Below are 14,716 nucleotides of genomic sequence, written 5' to 3'. Positions count from 1 at the left end.
ATAAATGCCCCCTCAGAAGAACTATATAAAAGCTATGGTAGTTTAATCTTAATCCTAGACATTAAATAGCGTACTAGTTTGTTACTTAGGGCTATAATATTAACACAATGCTTTATAGCTTAGTTTTATGCAAGACACGTTTATTTTAAAAATTGGTTTACATTGTTCAGTTTTTGCTGTGTTAAAAGCATGTGAAATGTATCCCTTTCAGAGATAACCTTTAGAATACCCAAAGTGCAATAATATCTTACTTTAAAAAGAAAAAAAAATTCATAATGTTTTCAAATTTGATGACCCATGGGGCTAATATTGGATTTTAAATACGCATGTGTTTTATTTCTTTTCGATCTAGCATCCAGCTGGTCCATCATAGTGCTATTCAGAAATCTACCAAAGAACTTCGTGACATGTCCAAGAATAGAGAGATAGCATGGCCCCTGTCAACGCTCCCTGTGTTTCACCCCGTAACTGGGGAGATCATACCGCCTCTGCACACGGACAGTTATGAAAGCACGAACATGCCACTGATGGAGACGCAGCAGTAAGTATCCACGTGCTCCTGTCATTATTAATATGCATGAAGATAACCACTTACTTTTCATAAAGACCAGAACTTTTCATTATTGCTTTCATTGTTTGTTTGTTTGTTTACAACTCTTAAGAGAAAATACCAAAAGGACATTGAAAGTAGATTCCCAACCCCGTGGTGCTGACCCAAATACAAAGCATTACTTTCAGGAGATGCATCTTTTTTTTCTTCGCTAATTGAAACAAGATGACATTCACCTTAATAGTTAAGAAATTGACACTGCTGATAAACTAATGTGTGCTCAAAGAAGAGCTAATTGTGAAAAGAAATGCATATCCTGAAGCATGACACATTGATTATTTTTTAGAGCTATAATTAGAATTATTGGGTTCTGTTAACCTATTTGTTGATATTAGTACCACACATCTACTTAATGTAATTTTTTGTGCCTCAGGATAAAAGCTTTTTATGTGATTTTTTGTGATCTGCTTGTATATCAAAATGAATAGTTCTAATTTTGACTCTAAGTACAATTTATTAGTGCCCACCTTTGTAATGCTGGAAGGACTGTGATCAGAAAGCCTGGAAGAAGTCTTTTGTAAGGGGTACCTATGGGGGTTGGGGGAAGGGGTTGAGGAAATTGCCCATATTATATACCTAGAAGCTCAGTTTCAATATAAGGGAATTGTAGGTAAAATTGCCATTTATTTTTAAGAATGTGAATCTTTTTCCCCCTTATTTTAACCATATGTTAAAATGGGCTAATTTCAGTTTCCCAGTGAAGTCACAGGTAGATTTTGAGATTCTCCTCTTTCTCATTTTACTTTTATGAATATGATGGATACAGAGAAAAATCTACCCCTCCTCACCCCATAAACTTTAGGGTATGGTATAAGGTAACCTCTTACTGATTAAAGACTTCTCTGGGAACCATAGTGGATGCAAACATTTTCCCACTGCAAATGCTTTTTTGTAACCATGAAAAATGTATGTGGTGATTTGGAGATTAGACAGTAATTAACATGAGTAGTATAGATAGTCAGACTTGATAAATTTATCCAAAATACTTCAGAAATCTAAAAGTATTGTATTTTCCTAAACTTCTCTAGCATCTACTTATTGTTGAGTGGCTAAGGTGTGTGTTTGCGTGTGAATGTATGTGTAAGTAATTGATTGAAGCCTGAATGACAGTGGAGAAATTTGCACACATTATCATTTTGAGTTTTCGAAACGTTAATATTCTATCAGGGACGTGAATATTAAAGCCTCACAAAATTTAGTTGTACTGAATGGAAGGGATAGATTTCTAGGTTCTTTGATGGCTGATGGGTCATCCTAAAACCCACTTTACCAGGATTAGATACTGATGAAAAAAATTAGTAAAATTTTAAGAATACTTTAATAGCTCACAATTTAGCAATTTCTCCTGCTTTTTAAAATTTTTTTAAAAAAATTCTTTTCAGTACTACGGAATTCATTGTTTATGCACCACACCCTGTGCTTCATGCAATACATGCCCTCCTGCTTTTTTTTTTAGATGAAAATTTGAACAGCCTTATCATTTATTTCTAAATGGAAAGAACTTTTAAATTCTTTTAGGTTTCCATTCCGTATTGTCTGTATCCAAGAGTACTAGTGAAATGTGGGTATATAGTCCTCAAATGTTGATATATAGTCTCCAAAATGAAATGGTCAAATACACTTGAGAAACAGTTTTTTTTGTTTGTTTGCTTATTTGTTTGTTTTTAAACAGTTCTCAGAGGCCTTAAGTGTTGCTCTGCTTCATGAATCCATGGAAAAAGTCCAGAAGAGGTAGCTCTTCATAACAATGCTGTCAAATTTTGCAATAGAGAAATACTCATTATAATGAGTAGGGGGAACTTAAATATGTTTGTAAATCAGTAAAACTCTGTCGCTGGTGAAGTTTAAGGGAAAGAAAAAGGCTGTATCATTTAGATAAGCTTTCTAACTATATATGTTGAGAATGAAAGTCGCTCCTTAAAAAGTATATTGATTCTCTGTGGTTAGGGTTTTGCCATGTTTCTATTTGTATACAAACACAACAAATTTTTCTATCTAGTTCACAACCAAATACATCTTCCTGGTCCTCCCGTAACCCCATCAACTCTCGTTATGTTGATGACATCTCTCTATTTGCAAATGCAATAGGTTATTCTATTGAACTTCTGACAGTTTGACCATATATGTATTTTTAAGTCCAGAAAACCTTCACATTATTCAGATTTCTGCTAATGGAAAAACTCCATTAACTAGCACTTCTATATAAATAGGGTAGATAGATAATTGAGGATGTGCACAATGATTATTCTCAGGCACTGCGAGATCATCAAGTACGTCTGACTCATCAGAGGGAAATCAAATTACATTCGGTGTAGTTTCAGTGTTGAGTGTATATTATCTTTCTTTTATTCTTGGAAATGGATAATATGTGCACTGTCTCTATGGTAACTCCTTATAAGCCAGAATATGTGATTAACCTCATTTTCCAACCATGCCAGATAATAGGGAAATTCATTGTATCAGGTTTGTCACAGCTGTCCTTTACGCAAATTCAGCTTTTACTCCTTACCTTAAAAGCATGGCCCTCTTTTTAAAGTTATATTTCAGCACCAAGTATACACATACATACATACACATTTTGGTCATTTGGATTGAATTGAATCCTCCACATTAAAATGAGATATTCTATTTGACAAGGCATTAGAGTACTGATAACCAAGTACGTGCTTGGAGAATGCTGCCTAGTATTTGTTAATTAACCCTTCCCAAAAGGGCATACATTTTATCTTCCCATATTCATGCTAACCTTACTGATTCATAAATGATTTGGCTAGCTACAGGATTTCACGTTTATTCTTCAGACTCAACACCAGAAATATTCAGGCATAAGGACATTGGCTTCCAAGCAAGACTCAAGGACATTTAAAGCTTTCCTTCAGAGCTACGTGGAAATTTGCTCAGGTCTTTTAAACAAGTCAGTCTAGGAGGTCTAGAGAACCTTAGAAAAGTGCGATGTAAAGGGAACTCCGTAAAGGGAACTCGTAACAGTTGGATGATGAGGGGCTGCAACCATTATTTGTCAGTTACATAGTAACATTTTCTTCTTGGTACGATACTTCACAGGACTTAGACTGGCACCATACCTTAGACAGTAAAACAGTATTTAATCATTTGCAGATGATAAAATTGATGCATGGATAAGAGACAAAGCTAAATTAGGTCAAAATGGAGATTAGATTGTTTGCCTATCTTGCTATTAAGTCAAAGATAATGTAGTTATTGAACTCAGAAGGATCTCTGATCCAGGTTACAAGCAGTGGATTCAATAGGTTGTGGGAAGGGAAGCTGGAGAGGGACCAGGAGATGGAGCACATGCTCAGAAGGGACAACTTCATTTTGTACAGAATTCCCTCTATATTCCAGATTGCAGAGACAATATAAACAGCCTCTTAAAGTTATCATAGTATAAAAATGTAAGGTCAATTTTGTTTGATCTTTACTAATGTATTTATTAATAACTTTTATTTTGGAATGATTTTCAAGGTTCTGAGAAGTTGCAAAGATAACACAGAGGGTTTCCAGAGATTCCCTCACACACTTTTTTCCCGTTGCACATTTGTCACAACTAAGAAACCAACATTGGTGCTTTACTATTAAGCAAACTTCAGATTTTTGTTTTTAATAATTTGAGATTTCACTAGGTTTGTTTTTTTTTTTTAGATTTTATTTATTTATTTGAGAGAGAGAGAGAGACAGCATGAGTGGGAGGGGCAGAGGAGGATGGAGAGAGAGAGACTCTCAAGCAGACTCCATGTTGAGTGAGTGTGGAGCCTGACTTGGGGCTCGATTCCAGGACCCTGAGATCATGACCTGAGCCAAAACTGAGAGTCAGAGACATAACTGATTGCACCACCTAGGTGCCCTTTGATATTTCACTAGTTTTCCCCTTTATGTTCTTCTGTTCCAGGATTTTTATAGAAGACACAATAATTGGTGTATCTCCTTACTTTCCTCTGGCCTGGGCAGTTTTTAGATGTTCCTTGTTTCCCCATGACCTTGACAGCCTTGAAGGGCACTAACCACATATTCTGTAGAATGTTCCCCATCTCCTAACACAGCCAGGCATTTTGTATCTTTACTTAATCAGTTATCTTTGCAATTCAGTGAGGATATATTACCATTAACAGTAAGAACTTTTCTCTATACGCTGTCCCCTTATTACCATTCATTGCTAGAGATTACATTATAAAATAATTGTTTTGTCTTAATTTATTTTTTATTTTTTTGAGAGAGAGAGAGAGAGACAGAGAGAGAGAGAGAAAGAGAGAGCATGAGCAGGGGCAGAGGAAGAGGGAATGAGAGAATCTTAAGTAGGCTCCATGCCCAGCAGGGCTCCATCTCTCGACCCTGAGAGAGTGACCTGAGTGGAAATCAAGAGTCGGATGCTCAACCAACTGAACCACTCAGATGCCCCATAAATTCTTAAAAATAATTTTGCTTTGCCCAAAGAATCACTGTTGTGATTAAGGGTTATGTTTTATGCCAAAGATTTAACTTAAAATATATTCTGACAGATTGACTGATGTACCTTGGAAACAAACCTTTGTAATGATTTAAATGAAGAAAATCAAATTTCAAGTCATAGAATTCTAGGTCCTAAAAGGTAGGTTGAGAGAGAGAGTCTAGCCTGGTTGTTTCCAAACCAAGTTGCAGAGCACACTCACTCTCAGAGCCCTTATGACGCAGATCCCAGGGCCCTAATTCTGTGGGTTTGGAATCTGGTGGACCTGTGAGTCAGGTGGAGCAGGAAAAAGTGCTGAGAAATTCCTGAACAAAATACTTAAAGGAGCTGGGTTTGAGGATTTGGGAAAGCCAGTGTGGTGGGTTCTTGGGGGGTGGTGGTGGGGAAGGGATGGTTATTCACACTCCTCTAACTGGAGTTTTAAAATGGGAACAGTGTCTCTGGATTCCTCCCTAAGAGGTATGTATAAAAGAAAAGTGTGAAAGGGGGTGGTCCGGGTGCTTGACCTAGACTGTGGGGACTGTTGGTGGGTTTATACTTACCGACGTCAAGACTTTTCGCTCCTCCTTCAGCTGTCTGAGGAAAATGGTGTTAAAGAAGTGAGAGAGGAGTACTGATTGGTATTGAATGCTAAGCCTCAAAAAATGAAAAACCATTGGGAAATTGTAATTTTGCTCTTTTATGGGAGGCATTGGCTGGAGGATTTCAGATTTTCAATTTTCTAAAAAAGAATTTATTCTAAAATTCGTGATGTATTATGTGTTTTTTTTAGGGAGTAGATCTGCTTTCTTGTCACTCTTTTCTCATACCAACATCCATATCAGTTGATTTTTCTTTAGTGGGAGACATCTTCATAGAAGATTTTATGCAATGAATAATAGGGAAAAGTGCCCAAACATTTTCTAGGATGATTTTAATTGTCTATATGAAAATTTTCCTTATTCATTGTTCTAAACATGATACCTAATCCAGAGTAATTGGGTCTCCCTCAAAACAGGAGGTAGGTTGTGCTTAATCTTTTATAAATTAACGAATGTAAAACTAGAATCAAGTCTTCTAATTAAAGATATAGCAACAAATCATTTTAGCTGTTGTCTAAAGTATTTTTCCATTTGTCTTCCCCTTGTAATAATGAAAACTATGATAAATTTTCATAAATAAAAAATTAGATTTCAATGAAAGTTAGTATCAGTTAAAGAGAATGTTTTTGGGGAGGGGACCAAGATAATGGTTTTCTGTTGACAAGAAGTGTCAAGCAGTCAAGGATATTTCAGAGCCATTGATTTTTTTTTTCCATTTAATTCAGCAATGGATGCAATATCTCTTTGATGGCTTTTGGTTCTATAGGTTTGTACAGCTTCAGTTTAAAGCCATGGTAGACTTGCTTTGGGCTTTATACAAGTAGGAGACAATAGCTGAAAGAAATAAGTGAATTATCTCCTTTCTCATTTATGTTCTATGTATGCTCTACACTGATTTCAGTGAAAATTAGGTTTTGAAATTAAAAATTATAGTGACATTTTCCAATTTCTCTGTGTCCTTCCTTCCTTAATCCAAATAATGGATGGTTCTTTACTAAAAGTAGGTAAGGGGTTAAAATTTGCATTTTGTTAGAAAAAATATTATAGAAAATTCAAGGATTAGGCAACATCAATTGTGCTGAAATAATTGGGAAATTCCAAAAATATACTACTCTTGTTAAATTTATTCCTTATTGTGAAGTGACTTCACACTAATTCAAAAGAGAAGTGTTTTATATTATGCATAGCCAAACTAATGTCATTTATTTTCAACTCTGGCACAGATTCTGTGGCTTAATGCAAATCACTTAACCTTTCTCTGCTTTTGAGTCTTCCAGCAAGTTAGAATCTAATGTGTTGATAATCATCCACCTAACTCATAGAATTACTCTACAGGAGATCCAAGAATGTCAAATTACCATAAAATGGTTGTACAAATAATAAATAATTGTGTCCTCCCCCCGAATCACTTATTTATTAATTTGTACATTATTATCTTTGCTTCCTTAAAAAATAAGTTTGTGCAATGGCTAATTTACATAATTGTCTATTTAAATGCATGTAATTAATGGTAGTACAATTAGAAAATAATTAATGCTAATAATTTAGAGAACTCCAGTTTTCTTAAATCTCTTTTTCTGTGTAATGTGGTTTACACATAATAATCTTTCCATTAGTCCATTAATAACATAATCATTCTAAATAGTTGTATGACTTTATAGAGGTCCTTACATTGAAGGATTAGTGTACCTCCATTTGAAGTCAGCCCCACTCTCCTGTGTAATTGCCTTCAGTGGTGTGTTTTCATTGAAGGTGGAAATGCTTCTTACTGTCCAGTCTGCTTGACTGCAACAGGGTCACTCCTAGGAATTGGGAGTCTCCAGTATCTCAGAAGCAGTGCTCTCATGAGGTACCTCCCTTCAATTTTTCAGTGGAATTCACACTTCAGGTATGTCTATCATGGACATTTGAACCCTCTCACATGCACAGGCTCACCTGCACTTGGTTCTGAAAACAGAACCAAGTCTGCCCACCCTGGAGATGATGGGGATGTTGCTACTCCACACATTTCTTGTCGAGCCCCTAAAAAGATAAGAAAAACAAAACCCTTTTAGGCTCCCATAAGATTAAAGTCATACTGACTTGCACATACTGAACACATAGAAGCACTTTCATAGAACTCATCCATATTGCGGTTGAAGTTGCAAATAGTGCACGTACATCGTTCAAATAAACAGTTGGGACATGCACTGCAGGTAATTTTAAATTCCTAGACCCAAGTCATACCATTGCTTTCTCACAGATCTCCAGATTTCTTGCTACCTTCTGTGTGGCACTTTCTCAACCAACACTTTCTCCTCAAACCTCGCCAAGTCCATTCCTGCTTAGACAGTTTAGTGGTGTAGTGGAGAGAAAGAAAATCAGGGGCTAAAGAAGAAATGACAGGGTGGAGATTGATCAGTGGTTTTCAAACTGTGTTCTACAGAAGGGTAAGTTGGGCTGGCCAATGGGAGTGAGGGGGCTTCCAACTACTGGCCAAATACTGATTTTGAATTTGGGGTGTCCTTGATTTGGGGCTATTGAAAGGCTTTCCTTGTCATCTTCAGTATTTTTGTTTTGTCAAAATGTATCAATTTAACCCATTAACCGGCTATGTAGAGCTAGAGGTGATGGCAAATGAATGTGTGTGTGTGTGTGTGTGTGTGTGTGTGTGTCTGTGTCTGTGTGTGCTATGTGCTTTAATAGCCTCTTAATATAGAACAGATAGGCTCACATTAGTTGTACCTGAGAAGTTAAAACAAAAACCCCCCTCCCAAATGCCCATGAAATTGTTTTTTGACTTCTGTATTAAAGATGTTTGTTTTCCCATCTTTAAATCTAAAACTTATTTCTTCTGTGGTTTATAAAATAATCTTTTTACCTCCATAATCAAAACCAGTATAAATACATCATGTGAAGTACTGAAAGAATAAACAGGAAAATAAAACACTCCATAATTTCACACAAGGATAAGTAGGATTGATAGGTAATAGCAAACAAGAATGTAATTATTGGGGTGAATTATTAAGTAACTTCCTCAAATTGAATTAGAATTGATTTTGCTATTTCCTTAATAATATATTTAAAATAGAGCTGAAAGTCTAAAAAAATTACTCAGAGTCATTAACATTTCCATAGATTAATTTAAGAGTTTAAATAGTATTTAGCAATATAGCCTTCCACTTTAGATTGTTATATTTTGAACCTAATATTTGCCTGGCTGAAATGATTCAGATCAGTGGTTTTCAAACTCTGCTTTTTGGAGGTTTCTTAGAAATGCCTTAGGGGCCAGCATGTAGGGCAAAAGAAACAAAGCAGGCGGGATTCCGGCTCCCTTGTTTCAACCCAGGCAACCTTACATTTATCTCTTTTGTACATCAAGAGTTCTGCTTAGGATTTCAATTAAAAGGAATTCCACTGCTGAAGAGAAACAAACAAACAAAAAATCTGAAAACTGCTGGCTTGGATCTAGCCCTACTCTGTAGCAAAGGGCTGACTCCTAGTACAGAATCTAAACTGTACTTTTTTGCAAATGAATTTTAATACTAAAATTTGAAACTAAATGAGTATGAACATTAATAAATGTATGTATTTTATGTGAATCTTTCTAACTATCTGCAGTTGTGCACGTGTTCATTCAAAATCTATTTATTGCATGCTTACTGTTGGGGAGACTGAACAAAATAGGGGGTTCTTACTGGTAAGGCACTTTGGGGCCAAGAAACATGATGTGATGAGAAATACAACAACTATCTGCATGTGTATGAAACCATACTATATGGTAACCTAGTAGGGAGGCAGTGCTTTGAGGGTGAGGAGGCTAGAACAAGTGGTACTTGAGTTATTTTTTAATTAAAACAAATAATAAGTTAAAACTTTTTAATTAACATTCCTTGTGGGATAGTTTTAAGTTACAATAGTAACTCGTGTTTATTGTAACAAACTTTAAGTTGAGTTTGCAAGCACAAATGGGAGCAGTTGGGTACAAGAGATAGTCATGGCCATGATGCCAGTGGTTCTATTTCAGGCAGTCAGGGTTGGGGGAGCTCCATGTAGGGACTAGATATACTGATGGTCTTTTGAGCCAGACTTAATTTGCATAAGGAAGTAATGAAATGTGTGTTGCTTGAATGACATAATCGGAGTTGTGTCTTAGAAGATTATCAGAGAACAATGTGCACAGCTGATCATAAGGGAGCAAGAATGGGACTAAGGAAAAAATTCAGTTCAGTTGCAAAATTCCAAGTAAGAAAGGGTGATGGCTTCAACTAACACAGATGGGAAGAAGAGGACAGATACAAAGAGAGACTGTGGAGCATCGTCCAGAGATCCCAAGATTGGGATGTAGGAAGGGAAGGAGGGGAGGGTCAATGAGGACTTCTGCATCTTCACTAGTACAGTTTGGGTGGATGGCCAGTGTCATTGCCTGGGCAGGGATAGAAGAGCATAGTTTTGGCATAATGAATGAAGATGGTATGTATGTGTTCGGGGAGAGGGTGTGAGTGTGTTTATATGTTCTAGACCTGGATCTGAAAGTGTACGTGTTCTAAGTGCAAACCCTGGTGTCCCTGGGTTCACATCTTTATCTGCCACTTCTCAGCTATGTAGCCTCGGACCTCTAAGCCTGTTTGTAAGTTGGGAAAAATAACACCTACCTCATAGGGTTGTTGTGAGGTAGAGCATAGTGTTCAGTAGGAGCTTTCTGAATGTTATCAAATATTATTTATCTTCCTCAGACCTTAGGTTTCTCATGCATGAACTCATGGTGGTAGGCTGGGTTAGATGATTTCTGGGATCTTAGCTATAAAATTTTTCATTCTAGTAGGTCTGCTGCTGTTTGTATGTGTATAAACAAATACCATTTTACTCAAAAATGTCAATCATTTCTAGGAACTTGCCACATCAGACTCAGATTCCCCAACAGCAGACTACAGGTAAGTACTAAAAGTAGTAAGTTGATATTAATGTATGAAGCTAACAGATTAAGAGACTATTACAGTACCACATAATTTATGCATTGACTAAGGCAAAACAGTTGTGTCATTCCTTAATCAGAGTTAGAACCTCAGAATAATAGCTTAGATTATTGCATAGATTGTCATCAGAGTGATAAACACAGGGTAAATGATCTTAGAGCAAAAGCATCCATGGAGGTCCTGTCTAATTAAGGAAGACTGAATAAAATTCCCTTCCTTCAGCGAAGCTCCCTATTCTTCCCCTTGGTATGAAAGATTCTTAGCTTGGATGCATCCAGGATTTGTCTCAGTAAGTGAGCAGCTTGAAACTGACTCTTACAAAAGGAAACCATTGTGACTAATCACTGAGGCTTCAGGGGGATAAATGAGAAATGGTTGGCCTGGTTTTAATGCCACTTTAAAAAGCTGTTATAACATGACCGGTGACAACAAGATGGTGGACGATTCTCCCTTGACTATTCTATTTCCCTAAGAATTGCTTTCTTTAAGTTTATTTCTTTCAAGTGTCCCTAAAAAATTTCCACAGCCAATTATTTCATTCATCTATGTACAAAGTAGATAACTTATTCATGATTGTCTTCTAATTAGTGGTTGATTCCTAGTTCTAATTGCCAGGCAACCGGTAATGCCTTTTGTGGCTCTCTTGGAAAAGCAAGAGAAGTTTTAAAAATGTAATTTGGATGTGGAATTCTGAGTGTGAATAGTGGTATTGTAGTAGGGAAGCTATTAAGTAAGTCTCTTAAAAACTTTAGGCATATATAGAAATTTATTGGGTGTTTTCATTCAAAAATTATTTTCTCTATTACTGCTTTCGGGAATTTAAGGAGATTTTCGTTTGACAACTTTTCAAAGATTTGAGGCAAGTATAATAAAATTGTTCTTCAGATTTTAATTACGAGATAATGTTTATCAGAATTTTCCCCTACAGTTTTGATCACTTGTTTTAATTAAATGCTAACATGTTTCAACAAGGGTGTTCAATATATTGATGTCGTGTGATGCTACTGTGTAAGCATTCAGGAGATTGATGAAGGAACAAACTTAGTTATAAAATATCTGTTACCTAAAGAGCAAAGACAAAAAACAAGTCCCTATTAGCACTAATTGCCTGGTTTTTTTTTTTTTAAGAAGAAAACATTTAAAGGAATATTTCTACATTTCCTTCACTAAATTCATAAACTTCTAACTCTTCTAAGATGCCTTTCCTCTGATTCTTAATTATTTCATGCAAGGCGTGAGTAGAAGGGAGACAGTTTCTAGTAAAACAGTAAATAATTTATTTGTGTGTTTAAAAAATCCAGATTTTACTTATTGGCCCTTAGAGGAAATAAGGGAGCCTGAGTGGATGATATTAGAGAGACATATTTGATAGCGGTATAGATTTTCAGCAAGTAGACTTGTTAATGTGCTAGTTTTTAGTAATAGGCAGCATTTATAACTACAAGGACAGTTTATGCTTGAGCAAATGGGGTAAGAGCCAAAGAATTTCCCTGGGGGATTTTTAGGTTGTTCCACCCAATTTTTTAGATTATTTTTCTGAAACAGATTTTGGGGAGCGGGCGTTTTTCTTGAGTCAAGGAAGCTTTGATCTCCTTTTTAGTTAATGCGATAGCCTATTACCTCCTTGTTTTCTTATATTTTTCTGTAATTTAGAGCACATTATTGACTAAAGTGCACTATCTCTTCTTGGTTGTTTTCTTCTTGTCATTGTTGTTTTTGATGAGTCCCCGAAGTATCTAAGTGCTAAAGGGAGAGAGACCACCCTAGCATTTTTTTGTTATTATGATAGATTGTTGTGTTTCTGTCTCTGTTAAACGTATAACCAAGTAGAGTTTTGCTTCCCAGAGAGAAGAGCTGAATGGGCAGGTTACATTCCTTATTCCCATTCTGTTTGTTTGAATGAAAAAATAATTTTTTTTTCAGTTTTCAAGTTATTCTGCTCTGTATGCACATCCATGGACTTAGTGCTTTATGTATTTTCCTGGGTACAACAGCTTTTCCTGGTCATCCCAGTACCACAAAGAGGCACCCACATTTGAAATCATAATTTGCTCTTTCCAAGTACCTCAAAGCACTATGCGAGGTCACAGTTTTCTTTATGAAGACAATTTAAACACAGGGTTTGTCTCTTGGATACCAAGTAATTTTATTTGTAGCTACTCAAATGGAATTTGCAGGAAGAGTATATTTTGAAGTTTGTTTTATTTAATTTTTTCTTTTTCTTTTTTCTTTTTTTTTAATGATCATTAAAAGTTTAAGAAATAAACTAGCTGCTGGTGTTGTAATCCTGGACTTAAGCTCTCGCTGGGATAATAGAGCAGTTACAGGCCAACAATAGCACTGCCTTTTGGACGAGGCCCAAGCCATTAGGTTTGATGCCCCTTCAGGTTTTCTCATTTTCTTTGCCCTTCCAGCCCACACGATATTTTCTAAAAAGCCACGATCAAAAGGTACAGTCCTACGTCCTGCAGTCAACCCCATTCTTTTTGTTTACTGTGGGAGGAATTTTCAGACCATACCTTCTGAGAGGTACAAACCATTAATGGCTTTGGCCTAAGAAGGAAAGGACTGATTTAGAATTTTTCTTTCTTTCTTTTTTTTTTTTTTTAAATACAGAAGAAGAATGTCAACATAATTCCTTTAAATTGCATTAAGAAGATAGAAAATTACTCCTTGTCATATTTTGTTTCGCTCAAAGTCTAAAAGTGTCTGCACCCTAACTCATGCACATGTTCGTTCTTCCACACTCCAGGTAAATGGTATCCCTGAAGAAAGGAAACTGACTGAAGCAATGAATTTGTAATCAGCCAGCAAAGCAGTTATATCTCATTTCTTCTCTTTTCCACTAATGCATGAGCTTTTCCGAAATATGGTGTGCATGTCGACAGTATTACGTCTGTAGCAAATAATACAATATAACTTTCATTTTACTAATGTATTTTTTTTGTACTTAAAGCATTTTTGAGCAATTTGTAAAACATTGATGACTTTATATTTGTTACAAATAAAAAGGGACCTTTAAAATAAATATTATTAATGAAGCTTAATGTTGGGTAAAATTTATTTCAGAAAATATTTGATTGCCTTCTATATAGTAGGAATCTTCTGTTGCTAGGAACAGGTTCATGTGGTCATTCTTTATTCAGTAAGATTTTATTAAGCATATTCTATAAATACAGAACATATCTATGCTCTGGGTTCCAGGTGAGCAACCCATTTAAATAATGCTGGATCCTTATGGCATGTCTCAATATGTTCTTTTATATATTCTTTCCTGGAGTGTTTTAAGGTAGATTTGGTCTTAAGGTAGACTTGGTTATGGATCTGATGATACCCTTGTTTATGAAGGATGGCTGGGCTGCATAATTACCTGGTTCCATGATCAGATACTTGTTTTTATGAGCAAGCCTGGAGCTGTTACTCAAAAAGAGAATAGTTGCCTGCTGTTGGTGACATGAATTAGATTCAAACCCCTGAGCTTACCTGTAATAACACTACTTTCAGGAGTTTCCTCATACCATAGTGGTCTGCTTCATATATCGTGAATACTATTGGTTAAAATGCAGTTATCAGACCAACTCACAGGGCTACTCTTGTAGGCTAGACCAGCTAGAAAACCTCCTACTCTGCTCTGGGCAGATTTCTGTGTTACTAGTTAGTCAAAGGATACACAAATGCTATGTTAATCTGATTCCAAAATCTAAAAAGACTCCCTGTTACCACTGTATGCAACAAGGTGTCTTTCACTTAGGGGTAATAATCACTTAGGGGCATTGGAACCCCTCCCCCTCCAGCCCCAATGCCAAGGACATGATAACTTAACAGAAGGTATAGGAATAAAAATGTAAGATAAATCTTTAGGTTCTTTGATTTCCTCAAGATTTATCTTATGTTTTTATTCCTTCCCAAAACAAACAGAGGGTTGCCACTTGCTATTCTTCAGAACCTAACAGCTTGAGGTTGTAAATATAATAGGTGAGGTTCAAGTCCTAGCAGGAAAGGTTACCATGACTCCAGATGACCTGATTGTGACACAGTGGCAGAGAATTAACAAACTGTTGCTCCTTTCACTGAAATCAAGCAGGATCTGGGAAATCCAAGTAAAAAG

At 36.1% G+C, this 14,716-nt stretch overlaps 2 protein-coding genes across 5 annotated transcripts in view; one reads left to right on the top strand and one right to left on the bottom strand.

The window, feature by feature from the left end:
• SGCE (sarcoglycan epsilon) overlaps positions 1-13,655 on the top strand; it is a 66,271-nt gene extending 52,616 nt beyond the window's left edge. For 2 of the 3 annotated variants that reach the window (XM_004767859.3, XM_004767858.3), the window contains 4 exons: positions 353-541; positions 10,523-10,566; positions 11,433-11,467; positions 13,361-13,655. In XM_004767859.3, coding sequence (XP_004767916.1) covers positions 353-541; positions 10,523-10,566; positions 11,433-11,467; positions 13,361-13,411 — 319 coding nt within the window. In that variant the 3' untranslated portion in view covers positions 13,412-13,655. The remainder of the gene's footprint in view (positions 1-352; positions 542-10,522; positions 10,567-11,432; positions 11,468-13,360) is intronic. The other variant, XM_004767860.3, reaches the window with a different exon arrangement.
• The window catches only part of CASD1 (CAS1 domain containing 1), a 93,625-nt gene continuing 83,884 nt past the window's right edge, over positions 4,976-14,716 (bottom strand). The window contains exons 21-22 of one of the 2 annotated variants that reach the window (XR_006601323.1): positions 7,589-7,675; positions 4,989-5,648 (exon numbers count right to left, since the gene is read on the bottom strand). The gene's annotated coding sequence lies outside the window, so the exon portion shown is untranslated. Of the gene's footprint in view, positions 7,676-14,716 lie in introns of both variants that reach the window. The other variant, XR_006601322.1, reaches the window with a different exon arrangement.

The sequence above is a fragment of the Mustela putorius genome, unplaced genomic scaffold (genome assembly GCF_011764305.1).
Source record: "Mustela putorius furo isolate JIRA1106 unplaced genomic scaffold, ASM1176430v1.1 tig00003845_pilon_pilon_pilon, whole genome shotgun sequence".
In the NCBI taxonomy this organism is placed as follows: Eukaryota; Metazoa; Chordata; class Mammalia; order Carnivora; family Mustelidae; genus Mustela; species Mustela putorius.
This window is presented reverse-complemented; position numbering and strand designations above follow the sequence as displayed.